The 20,357-nt window shown below is 37.3% G+C and overlaps 1 protein-coding gene across 4 annotated transcripts; it reads right to left on the bottom strand.

Annotated features, from left to right (window-relative positions):
• Positions 1–56: 56 nt before the first annotated feature.
• LOC143218047 (uncharacterized) lies at positions 57–14,345 on the bottom strand. Of its 4 annotated transcripts, XM_076442974.1 has the most exons (17): positions 13,960–14,345; positions 13,172–13,356; positions 12,869–13,103; positions 12,547–12,786; positions 12,034–12,200; positions 11,344–11,697; positions 10,289–10,550; positions 9,968–10,211; positions 9,573–9,882; positions 9,204–9,273; positions 8,817–9,104; positions 8,443–8,739; positions 7,527–7,820; positions 3,337–3,579; positions 2,875–3,108; positions 1,779–2,664; positions 57–1,676 (listed from the first exon to the last, which is right to left on the bottom strand). In XM_076442974.1, exons 2-17 carry the CDS (start codon positions 13,335–13,337, stop codon positions 225–227), a joined length of 5,742 nt encoding a protein of 1,913 aa, XP_076299089.1. In that variant the 5' UTR covers positions 13,338–13,356; positions 13,960–14,345; the 3' UTR covers positions 57–224. The 4 variants fall into 4 exon arrangements, with proteins under 4 accessions (XP_076299089.1, XP_076299086.1, XP_076299085.1 ...); XM_076442971.1 differs by having other exon boundaries at positions 57–2,664; positions 13,978–14,345; XM_076442970.1 differs by having other exon boundaries at positions 57–2,664.
• Between the last annotated feature and the right edge of the window lie 6,012 nt (positions 14,346–20,357).

Here is a 20,357-nt window from a genome sequence, read left to right on the forward strand (position 1 = left end):
TAATGACTGTTTCAAATGAACTTTGAACACTGTTTTATAGCATTATAAATAGAGAACAAGTTTTACTACTTTGTTTCGCAACGGACAACCATCGTATTTTTCGGTGCACATAGAATTCTAAATAATCCTGGTAGGAGAATCCCTTATATTAAAAAGCATCCACAAAGAAAAAGTTCTTGTCAGAATTCAATTTTTTTTAAAAACCTCGAGAACATCTAGCGATATCATTTGTGCTTCGACTTTTTCTTCTTCTTCGACTGTTTATTCCTACTCTTTGATTTCTTCGATTTCTTTTTGTGTTTCTCCTCGTCGCTGCTCGTGTCGGACGAATCCGAGTACGTGTCCGAGTCTGAGCTGCTGTCCCTTTTCGTGGACTTCTTTTTCTTGTGTTTCTTGTGTTTCTTTTTCTTTTTCTTATGCGACTCGTCCGAACTATCTGAATCTGTACTGGACGTGTCCGAGCTGCTGGACGAGTCCTCGCTGCTCGTGGACTTTGATCGTTTCTTAAGAGACTTCAAATCCATCTCTTTCTCAATATCCGGCTCGTCAAGTTTCAGTTTCTTGGTAGGCAACATCATCTTGCCGTCTTCGCCATCGGACTCTGAATCCGAAGCGCTATAGTCAGGCTCGAAACTTGCTTCGTCAAGTATACTACGTTTCCGGTCTGAAACGAGTCTGGGATTCTTCCGCTGTTTCTTCACAGTTTCTGTAACTGGCGGCTCTGGATTCTCATAACCTATCTTCGCCTCGCTGGTTTCCGGCTTCTCTTTCATGAGAAGATTATCTTTATGCTTCTTCTTCTCCAGATTCTTTTCTTTATCTTTCTTGTGTTTCTTCTCCTTTCGTTTCTTATGCTCTTTGGACTTACTTCTGCTCCGGTGCTCTTTCTTCCGTTTCTTATCCTCCTTCGACTTTTTCTCCCGCCTCCTGCTGTCCTCCTCATCCTCCTTGCCTTTGAGAAGACCTACCTTGGGCATCTCGTTCCTCTTGAAGGTGCAGGTGGGTGTCTTGCCTCTTCTTTCCCTGTCCCTCTCTTTCTCTCTCTCTTTATCCATCCGATCAGTCTTGGAATCGTTTCTATTCGAGCGGAAGTCGCCCCTGGAGTCCATTCTTGGGTCTCTCTCGGACCTCATGTCGTGTCGCTCGCTTCTGAAATCGTTCCTGTCCTTCGAACGGTCCCCTCTGTCCTTGTTATCCCGTTTTCTATCATCCAGGAACACCTTGCGCTCATTACCTGGCAACGTCAACGACGAATCGACGCGTCTGTCCAGAAGAGGTGACATCCTCTTGTCTCTGCTCCTGGGAGATCGACTTCTCGACTGCGTCTCGCTGCTTTTCGTCTCCCGTCTCTCTAAGAAGCTTTTGATAGGGCTGATCTTCCTCTCCTTGTTCTCCTCCACCTTTTCCCCTAATCTCTCCTTAGCAGAGAGTCTGGTAGGCGAATAGGTTTCCGGGACAGGCTTGAACTTCGTCCTGTCCAATTTCGCTTTCTTTACCGGCTCCGTGATCTCGACGTTTCGCTCGTTGCGCCCCACATTTATGGTTACGTTCACGCTCTTCCTGGGCTCTCTGTTCGCTTCCGGCTCGAGCACTTTCGGCTCCGGGTTCTGGTACAGCACTTTCCTACTTTCGCTGATCTTCTTAATCTCAATCGGTCTAATGGCATTGATGGCTTTCTGGAAAATCGCGTTTTCCGCTCGCTTTAATACCTCCGACGTGACTACTTTAGCGGACTTCGGTTCATCCAGCTGTATTTTTTCTATAGAAGAGTCACATACCTCGTCTGACTTCTCTATGGTGTCGTCTCTCTCCCATTTCGACAGCTCAGGCAGGGGAGCCAAGAATTCGTCCTTCTTTGGCGATTTGTCTTCGAGTAAAGTATTCTTATCCTCCGTTTCGTTTTCGGATAGCAGAGAATACTTCTCCGTGATGACGGTGTTTATCTCCGCGTCGTCCAACCCGCTGTAAAGACTATCTATAGGTTTAATTTCGGATTTCAATTCTGGGATTGGCTTGAAATTAGGATTGGGAGGATTCGTCCCGAATTCTGTGTGATCGATTCTCTCTGGACTAGCTTCGTTGAATTCTGGCGGCTCTGGATTCATCGCCAACGACTTATCCTCGAACTCCTCTTTAATTGACTCCTCCATCAGAACTTCTGTAGGAATGCATTCTATTCTATTCTCAATGTTCTCGTCCTCGCTGATAGGTTTCATAGCGTCAGCTTTCACAGGCGACATTACCTCCGGTCTAGTCTCTACTATCGAGTCCTCTTGTTCGGATGATTTGATAGGCTCGTCCTTCGCTGCCTCTTTCTGTCCAGCTTTCTTCTCTTTCTTCTTTTTCTTTTTCTTTTCTTTCTCATCGTCCTTCTTCTTCTTCTTCTCTTTGATCTTCTTCTCCTTTTTCTTCTCCTCGTTCTTCTCCTCGTGATCCTTCTCCTTTTTCTTTATACGTTCGGGCGACAAGTCTTTGGCATCTGTTCTGGACTTTTGAGAATACGGCGTCGGACTTTTCCTGTTCTTCTTCCTTTCAACCGATCGCCTCTCATAACGTTCATGTCGGTCCCTGTCCTTCTCGGATTCGTAATCTCGTTCACGTCTGTCCTTCTCGCGACTGCGATTCTTGTCGTCTTGTCTGTGACGGTCCCTTTCGTCCCTGTAACTGAACATGTTATAGAATAATATTCATTGGGTACGCGAAAATCATGTTTATTGGATACGCAAGAATAATATTCATTGAATACATTAGAGGTTTTGGGTGCTTATGGTGGATAAGAGTATCTAATAAAAATTATTTTAGTTGAAAAGTGTCCGAGTTGGTTTTATATTTCTATATACAATGTAAAATATTATTAGAGAAAGAAATACGCACCGGTCTTTGTCATAATCTTTTTTCTCAACGTGTCTATCATCATCACGACGATCACGTGTATGCCTATCGTCTCGTTCCTTTTCTTTTTCTCTCCTGTCACGTTCATCTTTCTCACGTGGCCTGTCGTCATGATCTCTAGGTAATACTTGTCTATCACGATCCTCTCTATCCCGGTTCAGAACTCTACGATCTCTGTCGTCTCTCTCACGCAAACGATCATCGCGTTCACGTCCTCTGCAAAAAGCAATTGTTCAATCTACACATTACATATTAACTCTTCTTAATATTCTTTTAGAATAACTTTTTAAATATTGAACCATACAACTTGGATTCTTTTGAAAAGTTGGAACAATTAGTTTACTGTATGACGTGAAAAAAATTTTGAGAAAATTGCAACTGATCGAAATTTTACAGTAGTAAAGAAAAAGCTGTTAAAGAAAATAGCTAAGAAAAGCGAATTACCTGTCCTCTCTTAATCTGTCTCGCTCTTCTGCATCATGGTCTTTGAGAGAATGCTCTCGATCCTCCTGATCTCTTATTAATCGTCGATCCCGATCATCTCGCGAGGATCTATCGGAATGCTCAACTCCAGGTGGTGAGAGATCATAGTAGCCCTCGGTTCCAGGAGGAGCAACGTCGTCGAATCTCTTGTGAGGAGCGTCCCTCAAGGGACTGCCAAAACGTTGAGTAGATGGTCCAGGATACCTGTTGACAAAAAATCCATAAAAGAACGTTTATATTAATGTTGACCCACTCTAAAAAGGCATTACAGAAGTCTTTCACTATCAAAATGAACATGTTCCAAGTTCCTTAATGTAGAAAAAATACTAGAATTCAAATAAAAATAAAACTTTGTTATACAATTTGCTATACTGTGTATATCCTATAAATTTGCATTGAGTTAATTCAAATTTATAATTTATGTAGAACTGTACTTTGTATTTTGCGAAAAACAATATTTATGAAAACATCTTATATTGATGTATTGTATAATTATGAACGATTGGATCAAAGTACAGCTTTTTTCACTAGCCTTTCTGTGATTCTTTTCAACTGAACGTTGTTAAACAAAATTTATACTATTTGTTGTTTTCTTACTAAGATACTGCCATGGAAAATTGAGACCATCGCGAGAGAAAATTACACTAAAGCTGAAAAGATGAACAGATAAAATTACTTAGCACAAAATGGATTAAATGTACTGTCTATTATATATATATATATGTGTATATATATCATAAAAACGAAAAATAAATAAATCAACATTTATAACTTCGTTTAAATATTCTGAATACAACGAGGGAAATGCATAAATTACGCTGATTGCATTCCCATTTCAAATATTAGAAGTACGTAGATTTACTCACCGAAAACGTTACTAAAACCATACAAATACTACTAAACAAACAAATACAGTGTATAACGTAGTTTTAAAATTTTGATCTATACCGGTTCGATAGTTTCTTTGGTCTGGAAAGCGTTTCCGGTAAACACTTTACACACGTCAAGTACTGAAAAATAGACAAAAGAAAATGTATATTCTTTTTTTTTATGTTACAAATGTTGATTTGGCCCTGAATTCACCTGATTCAGAAACCATGCAGATCTGTCAATCAGCTGGGTAGCTTCCAGAATCTCCGAGCAGGTCCTTGTTGTATACACTTTTCCTTGCTTCTCTCTTCTTCTCTCTCACTTTGTTTCTTTTGTTCTTTTTTTTTTATTATTTGTATATTTCATAACGTAATATCATTATGTACATACAAATAATATCTTATATGCATGCAAATGATAAAATTATTCACCCAACGATATTGTATATATATACATAGAAATAAAACGAATTAAAAAAAAAGAAAGTGAACATAGATACTTGTGTTATTTTCCAAAAAATATTTCCTTGTGTCGCGTACACAAAAATTACATTCTTTGTAAGCAGTACAATTACACCACTATAATGGTATTTAAAGAAAACGTAATATTATGTGATACAGTATTAAAAATACTTATGCTGCTACAAATATGTATAAGACTCAGTGTTTACATATATATCAAAGTCGGAAGTGTAATCTTGAGCGTATTTAGATAAAACTGATATTTATCATAAAACGTGACGATTCGAGTTTCATTATTTGAAAAATATGTAATACGTATGTGATTCTTTCGATAGAAAAATGTAGATATTAATATCACAGTGAATACGTGAAATACCGGAACGTTTCTGAGCTATGCGAGACAAAATTGTCTATTCGCATACGTTTCATTGCTACGTGTCTTTTTTCTTGTAGATTCAAACGAGATTGTCATTTTCAATTCTCATAAATGTATAATTTATATGGCATATAATTCTCCAAATGAACTGCTCAATCATGTAAAATAAGGGTTGATAAGTTATCACAGGCAGTACAATGCTTAGTTTAATCCTAGATTGTATCAGTTTCCTACATTACCTTAGTGCAAACCAATACATTCAACGTAGTGTAATTTCAATAACAGTGGCAGAATTTACATTGAAAAACATGCGGCCAGAAAAGATCTTTGAAGATGAAGATCATGTTTTTTTACTCTACTGTACCTTGAATCACTTACATGTTGAAAAATTAATTTACAATTAAACATACATATACAATACAAGAAAAATAAATATTATACTATATAGTTATTAAATCCTTTCGAGTAGATGTTTTTCAATTTACACATAAAATCTGAGTTGTTACTAAAACGGCATATATTACTTTAAGGTCAATATCACTAGCCTTGTCAATTGCAATTTCTTCATTTATCTCTGCAAATATTTCTTGCAATTCTTTGTATGTATGGAACATCAAAGGATTATTTATGGTGTTAGTACAATAGTACCACTTAAGAACGTTCATAGGAATTTCAGCCAAGCAAAATAACTGTTTGCATAAATTATGTAAAATGCTAACGATCCAGAAAAGTGAAGATGTTAATAAAAAATTAATACATCCCTATTTTATAATTTATGTATAGTAATATTATATCGTAATATTATGCTGTTCAAATCTCGATTATCCAAGATCCACTTCCATCACAATTCTATTCATTTTAGAAAAATATATTTATAAATCTTTCAACTTAATCTTTAATTTATTGTTTAATTAAATATACAAATTATTCCTCGTGTGGATAATCAAGATTGTTAGATTAAATTTCATGTAAATGTGATAAAATCCTAAGAATTGCTCAAACAAATCAAATACTATTTTCAAGGTTTATCCAAATAATTTTTTACGAAATATGTTTTCGTAATGTGCGCAGCGTCTCTGAATAAAAATACAGCAAAAGAATACAACAGAAAATACACATACTATATGTATAAGATACACACACCCACTTCACACACCCATGTATTAACTTGCATAAGTATGTATTCCATATCCATAAACAAGTGGAAAGATAATAACGTACGGCAATTAAAAAATATCAACGATTGTGTTAATACGGTACTTTAGTGAGATCGTTCTGCGGTACATAAGCAGTTTATGTACCTTCAAATCATTTAGAAAAAAGATATTTCGCAAATTAGATTGTAGACAAAGTAATCACTGCTTTCTAACTATTTACCTACGGAACAGTCGTTACGTTACCTACAAACTAATTCGCTGATCTTTCAGTTAATCATTTGTACTTCGATTGATTCATTACAGTCATCATTATTCACCTATAATAATCTCTTGCATTAGAAATACGTAATAATATATCACTATCATTAAATAATAAAATAATTCATGAAAATCATGAAATTAGATATTCGCCTTCACTGAAGGCGAGACGAAATGTTTTTTTTTTACATTTTAATTGTGTCATATTCCGATATATGATCGGTAATTGGTAATCTCACTGCACACTACCATTAACATATCACATCGGTGCGGCGATGGCACGAAACTTGCCTTATTCAAATAGTTGTATAAATCTGTTGTCTGCTATTTTCCATTCACAACTTCTGAAATATATATTTACCACGACGGTGCGGTGTTCACTTCAAGATGAACAACATATACTTCATACGATATATTATAGTCTTGAAGTTTCATAATTTTCGTTTGATTGTTTCATAACTACACATTACGTCCAATACAGTAGGCTCTCGATAAGTGGCCGTTACACACATACACTCGCGCACGCGAGTAAACGTTGCTTCGTATCGCTAAAAATAATGAAGATGATTACAGTGATCAGATTTAGTGTCCCCTGTATATGGTCACAGCGAGAAAGCAAAGAGCCCGCCTGGAGCCCCTAACGCAGCTACTTATCAAGTGCCTATTGTCAGTAAACAACTTGTCTAGTATACACACAATAAATTGCCAGTTTATACAACTATTTTCACTGTGCGTGCATGTGTATGTGTTTGCATTATTCTCTATAAACAGATATGTATATGTATGCTCATACATATATATACATACATACGTGTGTAGGGAAACGTAAGTATTTGCATACACATTTCTCTTCAAACATCATAAAATTAATCGTCTCACTCATATTACATATATATATATGTGTATATATATATCTCATGATTCCGGAACGCGGTATTGGTCTTTTTTAACCGGGACATCGGCATAAGGTAACGGTAGACTGTCTGCTTAGCGTGTACATGAATTAAAGTACTATTGAGGCGGAAATACCTGTTGTAGGAATCATAATAGTCTTTCCTGTCCGTAGGCGGAGGTCCCAAAGACATAAGCGGCGGTGGGTGACCTCCAGTGACTAGATGCGGCAACAATGGTGGTATATTATGTTGTGTCGGTTGGTTCCGTATCGGATATCTCGGTATTGGCCTGTCTCTAGGAGGCAAATCACGTTCCCGATCACGGAACTGATAATCGTGCGCCGGCGAATCATTGTAGTAACTATTATAGCCTTCTCTGGGCTCGCGTGATCTCGGTCGTTCTCTGTCACGATCCCTCTCTCTTTGGAATCTGAAAGCATTGCACTCGTTTAGGCATTATAACAAGGAAAAAACTTAGTTAATGTATATACACTACCGCTCAAAAGCATCCGGACACTTGCGAAATGTGTGATAGCAACGCACAAAAATTACTTAACCATCTAAGGTAGTGACTAAAATCGACATTTATTACTTCCTTATGGAATATATAACGTTTTAAATGAAAAACTACCTATGTGGAAACTTACCAATGTTGGACTAAGGTATTACCGCTTGCACTAATCGCGGCAATCTTTCTATTAGTATTTTATTATTAGTATCTGTATCGAAAAATTCTCTGAATTCGCTCTGCACCTTAGAAATGAAACAAAGTGAAACTTGAAATCCTTTCAAGCACAGAGACCGTTCCACTAGATTTCGTATTTGTGGATAAAAATTATATTATTGCATTTTCATTATATAATTTGTACATAAAAATAAATTCTATCGTGCTATGATACCACAATATACATCATAATAATAATTACAAGTGGAAAAATTGTTCTAAATATTTTTCCTACTAACTTAAACTGCGTTTTGTAGAGAAAAAGGAAGTGTCCGGATACTTTTGAGCGGTAGTGTATGTATGTATGTATATATATATACATATATACCTTGGGGGTGATCTGGCTGGTGACCGATATCTAGAAATTACTTCTCTGTCTCGATCACGATCCCGATCACGGTCACGTTCACGGTCACGCTCACGATCACGCTCGCGATCCCGATGATCTCGATCACGATCACGATCACGTTCGCGATCCCGATGATCTCGATCACGGTCACGATCACGATCTCGGTCTCGATCCCGATCGCGCTCTCGATCTCTTTCTCTGTCCCTTTCTCTATCTCTGTCTCTGTCTCGTGACAGAGATAATCTAGGTGACTGACTACGCGAATACGATCTAGATCTGTAAAATCATATGGTTATTATACAGTGGTTGAACATATTGACATTCATCTGAATCGTGAAGATAATATGATCTACCTGCTAATCGAGAAACTTCCGCTTCTTGATCTACGTTTCGGAGTGCGACTTCGTGCTCGCAAAGGCAAAGGTGATCTTGAGGATCTTCTCTTCGAAGGCGGGCTTCTAGATCGGCTTAAACGAGCCGGGAATGGCGATCTCCGGCCAAACGAACGTGATCTAGATCTAGTGTAACTGCGAGATCTTGATCTTGTTCTACTTCTCCTTCTATGTTTGCCAAGCCTCCTGTCCCGTTCATCTTTCTCTCTCAGCATACGTTCGAAAGCTTCTAGAGGATCGTCGATTATACTAAAATGTAATATTAAGAACGATATAGATTATTTGTGCACCATCGAGAACACTAGATCCAGTCTAGTTACGATATTCTTTCGAAAGCCACTAACTTACCCAGGTGGATTGCCATTATGTATATTTCTACTTAAACCTGGTGGCGGGGGTTGTAATCCTCGATAACTAACTGAAAAATGTATGCAAACAATTAGAATATCTGTATACACATTCAGGTTACAAAGCACATAAATTAGATTGCGGATCTTTATGCAAAATAACAATATTCTGCATTGATTGTGGGAAGCAGGAATAAAATACAAATTGATATCATCCCTTGATGATTTTGTCACATTAAAAACAACGTTACAGTGTTTTACATTTCACCCAATCAATTTCTTCATAAATGCATAAAAATCCGCAGTCTATATGTAATAAATTGTAGTAATTCATGCAAGAAATTGAAATATCTATTAAATGGTTACTCACTATGGTGCATTCCCCTAATTGGCCGCGGTGGTCCATTATAATTTCTAGGTGGCTGCGATGGCCTGTATCCCTGTTGCTGATAAGGAGGCCTTTCGTATCGAGGAGGTCCATAATGAGATCCCTGTTGATGAGGATACATAGGTATCCGATGACTCATGTATGGATCTGGCAGCAACGGTGCATTATGTGGTGGTACATTGGGTGGAGGTTGATTATAGCTTGGTTGTGGAATACGATCTTCTCCTGGTGGGAACGGTAACAGAGGTGGTTGATTGCCAGAAGTAGGCACATGTAAGTGTGGTTCATCAACCTATAATATTCATACGTATTTCATTAATATATTATTTGAAAACAGCAAAGTTTAAATCAACTAATGTCAAATATTTTATACATACTGTCGGAGTGCCTGGACGATCTTCGGTTGATCTACGTATGGTACTGTCATAATGCATACTAGGAGGATAATGTCCATCATCTGGTGGTAATCCTTGATAACCTTTCGATGAAGGTGGGTTCATTAAATGTGGTAATGGTGCTCCTTGAGAACTATAATCACTATGTTGAGAATGCCTAGGTGACAAAGATCGTCTTCTGCTCAATGGTCGCAAATTCTCCATTCTACGACCTCGTTCTCCGCTTCTGAATCGGTGAATATAATATTAGCAATACACAAAAAGCTGATAGTGTTGTTGTTTCTATCAATTCAATGGTTTTACCTGTCACGATGACCATCTCTGCTGAAACTTCGCCTTCGTTCTCTAGGTTGCCTTTCACCCAAATATTCATTCTCACGATCTTTCTTTTCCCGGCTTGGCGGATCGCTTCTTTCTCTATCTCTTTCTGGAGAACTACCAATAGCAGGTATTGGAAGCAACGGTTCTGTTCCTGGAGGTGGTGGTACCTCTGTTTCTTCGTCAGTAGTCAGCTTTGTTACAGTATCACTTTGCAAATCAGACTCTGACGTTGATTCGGGGAGAGCTATCAAATACAAATAATATTCAACATAATGTTTCGTAGTTTTTTAATGTAAGTTACTGAATTAAAGAATTTTCAACGGTTTCTCCTCAGAAAGTTGTAAAATTTGGTGTTTTGTCTGTATATTTGAGGTTAAGTGCAGACGATATCCGCTAGTTTATAAGTATAAACGTAATTTAAACACTATGCAACAAAACAAGTTTAAGCAAAGAACTTGAACACATCGAAATGTTACAAAATAACCACAATATGCACTGCTACATAAAGAGAAAAACATTTAAACCGGATTTATCGTATATGTTCTTTAATGGCGACGTCTACCCGGCAACTTCAAAAAAAGAAAGTAATTTTATAATAAGAACTCACGTTGTGCAAAAGTAATTCATTCCGATTTTTTTTATCGGAACACTTTCTATCGATTTTCAAAAATATGCAAGTAAATGAAAAATTAATTCATATATTTTCGATTGTATTTACAAGTAGAATACACGAAAAAATGAACAATTTTTTTAGAAGACTTTTTCAGCTTTAGATGTAATTGATCTCTCATTAATGGTATTATGATTATGAACATATATTTATAGGTAGTTTATTTTTGCCAAACATTGACCATTTATTTATCGGATAAGAGGAAAGTTATGAATATTGTATATCACTTTTATAATCGTACATATCCTACATTGAGAAATTCCTTAATGAATATCTTAATTCGACATTTGATTTTGACAATGAAAAGATTATACATTTATTAAGAAATTTTTCAAAAATTCAAAATCAGTTATGAGAAGCAACTTACTTGCTGTTTGTGGTTGTTGCGCAGTACTAGCTGGAAATTGCTGAGGGGCCGAGGACTCGAAATTTGTCGCCTGTGTTTCCGCATTTTCTTGAGAAGGCGCACTTGTTGCAGTCGGAGCTTGGACAGGTTTGTTCTGATTCGATGTTTGTTCTGGTTTTTGTTGATCTACTTGTCTATTCGTTTGAGTAGGCGGCGGCCTATACGTTTGTCGCTTCGCATACCCAGTTTCGTTTTTAAAATTCATTACAGCAGTTCGCAAAAATCGGTTGGGTATAAGCGTTTCCGGTGAAACGTCTTTCTCATTGCAATCTGGACATTCATGTTCTTCGGACTCTAATAAGAATGTACGGATACCTATCGCACGATATACAGAGATGATAGAAACATACAGGTCATACACAGTAAATTACAATCGTTAACACGTCGACCGCCACGCTGGTCATGTATGGGTGACACAATTCTTCATGTATCTTTATAAATTAATTTTGTTCATGATACAGTTACTTGGACAGAACGTCATTGAGATTTGTACGATCTAAAAGAGCTTAAGAATTAATCCCAGCGATAAGCCTTAATTTTTCAATTTTGATTACGACGATTAAATCACTTCGATTTTGTAGAATTTTTGGAGGGATAATTGTTCGGCAGTCAACGTGTTAATGATAGAAATGAACAAGAAAAAAAAATTACATTCGTCGCAAAATGAATTCCCACAGCATGGTATCATTACTGCGTCGGTCAAAAGATCTTTGCAAATGTTGCACAATAGATCTTCTGGAATTTCAGGCTTTTCTACAGCAGGTTCTGGATCTTGTGAAAATGGTGGCCGCTCCTTTTTACCTTCTTTGTATGCTTGACTATAAAAATATAAAACATTGTATACAATATTAACGATATCGAAAGGAAAAGAGTTTCTTAACACTAGGTTTACGAGACCCCATCAAAATGACAGGTTCTAATATTTTTAATTTGCGATTATTGAGATTGTGAAAATGCACCCATGAGAAATTATTCAAGAAATTTATTTCGTAGATGTATAACTCTGTGAACCTAGTGTTAAATTACTGCCACCGACTGGTCCTGTAAGCAGGTTGTTTTCATTTGCAACAATAATAGAATTCTGTGAACTTCTATTGTATGAACAATATCAAATAATATTAACTGTTTAATGCACAATCTTGCTGTTGTTTTATTGGAACTTACTGATCGATGGCTGGGACAGCATACTGGCCTGTAGGAGTCATCATAGCGCCAGGAACTCTTGGTCCTTCTACAGGAACCATAAAACTTCTAGGAATGCCTGTGCTTTTCTTAATTTCTATGGGCTCCTGATTTGTTCCTAGTGGGCAATTCTTTATCCAATGGCCAGGCTGATGGCATTTATAACAACGATAATTTGCGGGCACATCACCAGTTTGATTGGCTCCACGTATCTTCATATAACTGTAAACAACATTTTTATTATATGTTAACGAACGAATACAAAGAGTTTACATTTGAGGAATTCTATTAGAAAATCACGTACTTCGATGGATCATAATCTTGGGTTGACTGAGTCATCATCGCTCGAATCTTATCCTCTTCCGATCCATCGAGTCGCGTAAGATCCACAGTCCGACCAAGATTCGATTCATCTTTTAAATTGCTAAACGAAGGAGTTTCATTTCTATCCCATGATCGTTTTTGTTGTACCGTTAATGGAACTCTGGCAACAATAAGGCTAGTATTCTTCGCGATCAAGGCATTGTCATCTGTGTAATCTAAAAAATCAATTTAATGTTATATTTCATTTGATAAAAACAAGATTAGACAAGAATAGTATATTTACCTTCTTTTGTCTGAGCATTTGTTATTTGCAAATCAAAATCCGTATTTTTTCCGATACGTTTTTGATGGAAAATAGCTTTCTTTAGGTCTGCTACAGAAATATGTAATCCATCAAAGGACACAGTGTCGTAGTCCAAAGTGGACTTAAATTTATAGTGTACTGACATTTTATTTTATTTATATATTCTGTAACGTGAAATACAATACTCGTAAGTCATCGAAATTAAATACTGTGTTCAGTTATTTTGCTATAAGAGTCTACAATATCGGAATAATATAATGTTCGATGTTACATAAAATTGGTTACACTGAAAATAAACGATAATTAATATAGTTCAGTATTAAGAAGGTACGGTACATAATATTTTCATATATTTTCCATGTACTTTTATGGAAAGAATGTTCATTGAAACTGCCTTAGATTTTATACAAACATACATACACACCGCTAAATGTGTACACACTATTATATGTTTTGTATACAATAATGTTAAAATATGTTAAACGTTTACCCAGAAAATTCTCCGATACTTCATAGTAACATCAATGTAAAGACTCAACGAGACAAGTATACAAAGCAAGCATAGTATGTACGACTATAGCAGACTACAGCAAATGCAGGAAAGTATGTAGTCCTCTTTTGTCATAATAGGTTAGTAGAATTAGATATATTTACAATACTGTGAGATGTTCACCATCAACTAATTAAGAATGCGTTAAAACTATGCGAAAATTTGTGGCAAGATAATTCGGAATGAATAGAAACAAGAATAGAAGTGAAGCTATTACCTATTAACAAGTACTCACTACGAAATGAGTAAATTCAAATTGTGCAAGCGACAAACGTATTTTCATGGGGAGCATACAAACATGATTCCCGACTTCTGACATGTTGCAAGGTGTAATAACTTTTCCGTAATATCTCCCGGGAATCTCGAAATCATCGAATATATAACCTGTACACACACGCGCGTGTACTAATTCTGATAAAAGCGAGGCACTACGAACAAAACACTGGAATCGCAAATCTGAAAAACACCAATTGACTATATAATTCAACCGTGAGTGTAGCAGAGGCGAACAGACATTGGATTCATAGATGGCACAATCAATAGTGCATACACGCCTAGACGAAAATAGTTGTCCACTTTATTCCAATTTCCCCAAATACACTAATGACCAAAACCATAGAGCGTGTGAAACGAACGAAGCTCCTGTCTGCCTGTCTGGTTCTGTCAGCATTCTGTCTGATTCTGTCCAATTCTGTCAGAGACAGTTGGAGACAGTCCTCTCTGGTCCTCTCTGAGAGTCTCCTGTTCGAGTCTTTTATCGTCGGTGCTTTTATGTTTGCGTATATAAATTGGGTCTATTTCACGTCTATTTACAAATACACATTGTTTCTGTTTCATAAATTTTGAGGTTTCCATCCCTCCTCAGAACTGAAACAAGGGCAATATTTGAAACTGAATATTGCTAAAAAAATTATCTTTATTGTGTCAAATATATTATTTTTCACAAGGTCTAATTTATGCAAGTACCCAGACAGCACACCGGCTCGATTTTAGCCGGGCCCCTGTGCACGAAATGGCGCGAATTTCACCTGCAGGGGGCTCGAACCCAGGGCCGGTGTTCGGCCGATTTCCAAGATTGCAAGGGTGCGGGATTCGCGTTCTCATTTCGTGATAATACAAACACCGGTTTTTTTAGTAGTCAAAAACGCCAGATAAAAGATCAATCTAGGCAGCAATCGCCCTCAAAGGTCTTATTTATTAACTTATTATACTTTTGTCGGTAAAAAGGAAGACTGCTACCAGCTACGCATTTGCACAGTACTGCCACATTGATACGACCCGCCCTATGTCGTGCATGCGCGAGAAAAGTTGGGCTCAATCGAAGCACTGATTGGCCACATTAGTGTGACCGTGCTGCCCTCTCAAAAACAGGCTGAATTCCGGCCCGGCCGGCAGGCCTTGGGCTCGGGCCCCCTGCAGGTGATATTCGCGCCATTTTGTGCACAGGGGCCCGGCTGAATCGGCCTGTCTGGGTCTCGACGCAGCTCCAAGCGTCGTGTTTGCCCGTAACCTGTAGGTCAGGGGCTCTGCTGGCTGGGTCCGGTGGTAGGCTCTGTCAGACTGTGCCCTGATAACCAGGCCTGCCGTGGGTAGATCCTACCTAGAGCTGAGAATTGGCCCGTTCCGAGCTGCGTTACGCTTCGAGCTGCTCAAGGTGGGATTAACTCGATTTTTGCTTGGGATTCTCCGCGCGTATTAGTAGCTATTTCTGCCGTCTAATAGCGGAGGGCAGAAATAGCTACTAATACGCGCGGAGAATCCCAGGCAGATATCGAGAATTTGGTTATCAGGGTAGCTACTAATTGCTACTAATACACTGTAATACGCGCGGAGAATCCCAGGCAGATATCGAGAATTTGGTTATCAGTGTGTTATCTGGGTACCTCTGAAGTCTGAAGCTATGTTCACGACGAGTACACTTGTGCGCACATGCGCAATACAAGCATTTTGAAAGTTTGCTCTAAGTCATCCATATTGCATGATTGTACGTGGCATTATCGGTAATTATATATCAATTTATGAGAAATGATAATGTATAGATGTCGTAACGCCGATGAAAAAGGAATTTAATTATTTTATTTATGTATTACAAAATATATTATTTTTAATGTACAATTGTTTATATCCTATTATCACAGTCCATTTAATATAAAAAATTAAATATAAATTAGAGTACTTGTGTAGTACTTATGAAATATTAAAACTTAACTTCTGCAAGACACGGTTTACAAATGCTATATATACAAATTATATATATAACAAATCTCCTGTAAACCCAACTGTCCTAATTAAGAATTGTTTTGAATTTTTAATAGTCTGTTTCTTAGTTTTTTCAACGTCTCCATATCAGAGAGTGAGATTTCTTTCATTGTCTCAAAAAATGAAATAACACAGTCCAAGCTTTCTATCGCTTTCGAAGATGTGATTTCATTACTTATCTGTTGATCATTCTCTGCACTCGCTGTAAATAAAACAACTAAATGTATTTGTAAAATGTGTAAAAGTGCATTTTTCAAATTTCTAGTGTAAATTACGTACCAATCTCTTCATTGGTGGGATCTTCAATGGCTTCGATGATTTCTTCATCGGTAAGATTTGCTTGACTATCGGCATTGATCCATTCGTCAATCTGATCCAACGTAATGGTTTCATAAAGCGGAATCTTTTTACATATCTGATGGATATATTCGGGACTGAAATGGTCATTACTATCGTCTGCTTCAATTGGCATATTTAACAATGGTTTCCAACAATTCGAAATTGCCTTTTCTGTGATATTATCCCAAGACTCACTGATAAAATCTATGGCGTGTTTAATATTAAATGAAGTAACCGCTGCGCTATATTCCATTCCATCGGTTTGAGCGTTTATTACATACGCCAACAATTTTGCTTTATAACTCCGTTTCATTAACTCTAATACACCTTGACTAAGAGGCTGAATAAGCGGTGTCACATTTGGTGGGAAAAATGTTGCCCTAACTCCGCCGACAGTTAAAACATTTGTTAATGAATGCGACCTGGCACTGTCCAATAATAAAATTGCCTCTTCCGGCAAACTTTTCGACTTTAAAAACCCGCAAACACGAGGTACAAACTGCTCCTTGAACCACCTTTCGAAAATAGTAGAGCTCATACATGCATTCTTTTCGCTCGTGTAAATTACAGGCAACAATCGCGGTGCTAAATCTTTTAGTGCTCGTGGCTTGGGGTAGTTTCCAATAACTAACAATGGCATTTTCAATGATCCATTTGCGTTACAGCATGTCAGTACGGTCAGTCTATCCTTGACCTTGTTATACCTTATGGGCGCGTCCTCTGTCTTGATAACTGCAGTCTTATCTGGCATCATTTTAAAATAGAGTTCAGTCACATCTGCATTAAATATTTGATATAGAGTTAATTGTTCTGCTTCGATCAACTCTGTTATTCCATTCTTGAACTTGGCAGCTGCCTCCGAGTTTGTAAATACTTGTTCCTCTGGGGATGTTGTAAAACGAATACCGTTCCTTTGCTTCCAATGCCGAAACCATCCATCGCTCGCTTTGAACGTCTCCATGCCACCAAATTGTATAAAATATTCTAGGGCTTTCGCTAACAAAAATATTTTATAGTTAGAGCAAAATGATTTTGTACCGAACAAGATGAATACGTTGAGTACGTTCATACTACACTTGAATACGTTCCCTTGTAAGATAATTATGAAGATATTACCTTTCACCTGTGAAACACTGATGGAGCTATTCCGTTTTTTTTCATCGTAAAACCAAACGGTCAATGCATCGTTTACTTTTTCAACTGGAGATAGACGTACACGTTTTGAATAAGTGGAAAGACTATGCTTCTCCAATGATTCCCTGTCGTGAATCCACTTTCTCACCACGCTTTCATGAACGTTATATTCAATCGCTATTGCTCTTATGGAAGCTCCTGCATCATTCTTTTTGACTGCTTCCAATTTGTCTTGCAGCGACCAATTTTTATACGTTCTTTGTTTCTTAACATTTTCGCTGCTGGTACTTGGTTTATTGGAATCCTTTCTTGGGCTCTTGCAAGCCACTGAAACAATTATTACTTTAGAGCTTAGGAAAATTATATTTTCAACTAAAAAAGTGAACAAGCTAAGTTTACTTGGGTTGGAATATTATTATTAGACTACGGATGTTTATGCAATTTTCAATTTTTGCAGGCAAATTTGAAGGAAATGGAATCACAGAAAATCTCATTTTCAGTAATAGTAGTCTTTGTAGTTCTGGAATCAATAAAAATCGTACTAAATTTCGTGGAATTTTATATTGCAGCATTTTTAAAAAATTTTTAGAACCCATAAATGCATAAAGATCCGCAGTCTAATTATTATATTGGGGTCCTACAAGACTCCATGCAAGCAATTTTGCACAAATCGAGGTGCGAGTAACTAAAGGTTAAATATACCACTCTCATCGTTGTTAGAATCCTCTGTGGATTCACTTTCCTCATCAGTCATATTGAACTGGCTAGCAGCATGGATCCAATCGTTGATCTGATCCAACGTAATAGTCTCGTGATGATGAATTTTTGTACAGATTTCGTGGATATGTTCAAGAGTATAATCGTCACCACTATCGTCTACCTCGATTGGCATATTTAATAATGGTTTCCAACAATTGGAAACTGTTATTTGAGTGATGTCATTCCAAGATTCATTGATCAAAGTAATAGCATTTCTGATATTAAACGAGTTAATCGTATCAATAAACTCTATTCCATCAGCTTGTGCATTTACTATATTTGTCAACAATTTTGCTTTATACCTCAGTTTGATTGCCTTGATAATACCTTGATCAAGTGGTTGAATAAGGGGTGTCACATTAGGTGGGAAAAATATTGCTTTACATCCATTAACAGTTAAAGCATCTGATAACGAATGCGACCTGGTATTATCCAGCAATAGAATTGCTTTCTCTGGCAATCTTCTTGACTTCAAGAAATTGCAAACACTAGGCACAAAATGTTCTCTAAACCATCTATCGAAAATAGTAGTGGTCATGCAGGCAAACTGTTCGCTTGTGTAAGTTACAGGTAACGATTGCGGTGCCAAATTTTTCAGTGCTCGTGGCTTCTCGAACCTCCCAACAACTAATAACGGCATTCTCAATGAACCATTAGCGTTACAGCATGTTAATATAGTCAGCCTATCCTTGATTCTTCTAAATCCTGGAGACATGTATTCCATCTTGAGATCCGTGGTCTCCTTGGGCATCATTTTGAAATAGAGACCGAACTCGTCGGCGTTGAAAATTTGATCCAAAGTTAATTGCTCCGTTTCTATCAACTCTAGTATTCCATTCTTGAATTTATTAGCTGCTTCGGAGTTCGAAGTTAACTGTTCCCCTGGCGACATTATACACTGGATACCGTTCCTCTGCTTCCAATGTCTAAACCATCCGTCGCTCGCTTTAAACGTTTCCATGCCACCGAATTCTCTAAAAAGTTCCAGAGCTTTTGCTGACAAAAATAATTGTTACGGTTAACAGCAAAATTACTTTAAAAACAACTCTGTTTTTATTGTAAGTTTACTTGACATATTAATACAATACCTTTCACTTGTATAACACTGACCGGGTTGTTCCTTTTCTTTTCATCGTAGAACCAAACAGTTAAGGCTTCGTTCACTTTCTCCACAGGAGACAAACGTATACGTTTTGAGTTAGGGGAAGTATTATGCTTCTCCAATGTTTCTCTGTTGTGGATCCACCTCCTTACAACACGTTCGTGAACGTTGTACTCACAGGCTATTGCTCTTATAGAAGCACCTGCATCCCTCTTCCTCACTGCTTCCAGTTTGTCCTGCAGTGTCCAATTTTTGTACATTTTCTGTTCCTTAATATTCGTGCTGTTTGCATTTGGTTGACTGAAGTCCATTTTCATGTATATACCGATTATTAAGTTAACTTAATTTACATAGTATTAATAACTCAATTGTTTCCTATTCTATCGTATTCTATACTAATCTAAAGAGTAATACATTTAATCGAACCAACCTGTTTGATCACTTGACATGAGCCCCAGTTGGCCCCAGTCAGCCCAGTGTGGAGTGTGGCCGCTGGTGGCCGCTCGATAAGTAGTGATAAGTAGAAGCCCTTTATCACTGTTTATCACCCTTTATGCGAGAAGCCGGGAATTAGGAATATTTAGGAACGCCCCTTGCTCTCGCGTATTGGTCATATGTGCGCGCGCATCTTCTTTGTTATCTAACGAGAATGTACACGGTGTCACATTTAATTTGCACAATTTTTTATTACGATTAATACTTACGACATTGTTCTATTATAATAGTTGTCATCGAAGTTGTATGGTGTAAAGGAGACCATACGAATAGTTGTAGTATAAAAGATCTAATAATAATAAAAACAATGGAACGATTATAGTGATGAAAATCAAAGATTCATCCAGTATATGTTCTGCGCGGGAAAGTAAATAAATAAGAGGGGATAGTTGTTCGTTCGATAAGTGTAAATAGAGTGTATAGAGTGTAGAGTGTACGCGGTAGATTGTTGTATGTATTTAGATTGTAAATACTTGTTGGAGGCAACCTCTCCTAGAGAGCCCCGATATTTATTATTTATTGAGCGA

This window comes from Lasioglossum baleicum, chromosome 18, assembly GCF_051020765.1.
Source record: "Lasioglossum baleicum chromosome 18, iyLasBale1, whole genome shotgun sequence".
Classification (NCBI taxonomy): Eukaryota; Metazoa; Arthropoda; class Insecta; order Hymenoptera; family Halictidae; genus Lasioglossum; species Lasioglossum baleicum.

Bases quoted from the DNA above. Each gene is read 5' to 3' on its own strand.
- LOC143218047 (XM_076442971.1), bottom strand. From the start codon at position 13,337: ATGTCAGTACACTATAAATTTAAGTCCACTTTGGACTACGACACTGTG. The intron at 10,551-11,343 runs GTAAGTTGCTTC...TGTATTTGATAG, and splicing joins GCAACAACCACAAACAGCAA to CTCTCCCCGAATCAACGTCA. The intron at 9,274-9,572 runs GTGAGTAACCAT...TACATTTTTCAG, and splicing joins AATTAGGGGAATGCACCATA to TTAGTTATCGAGGATTACAA.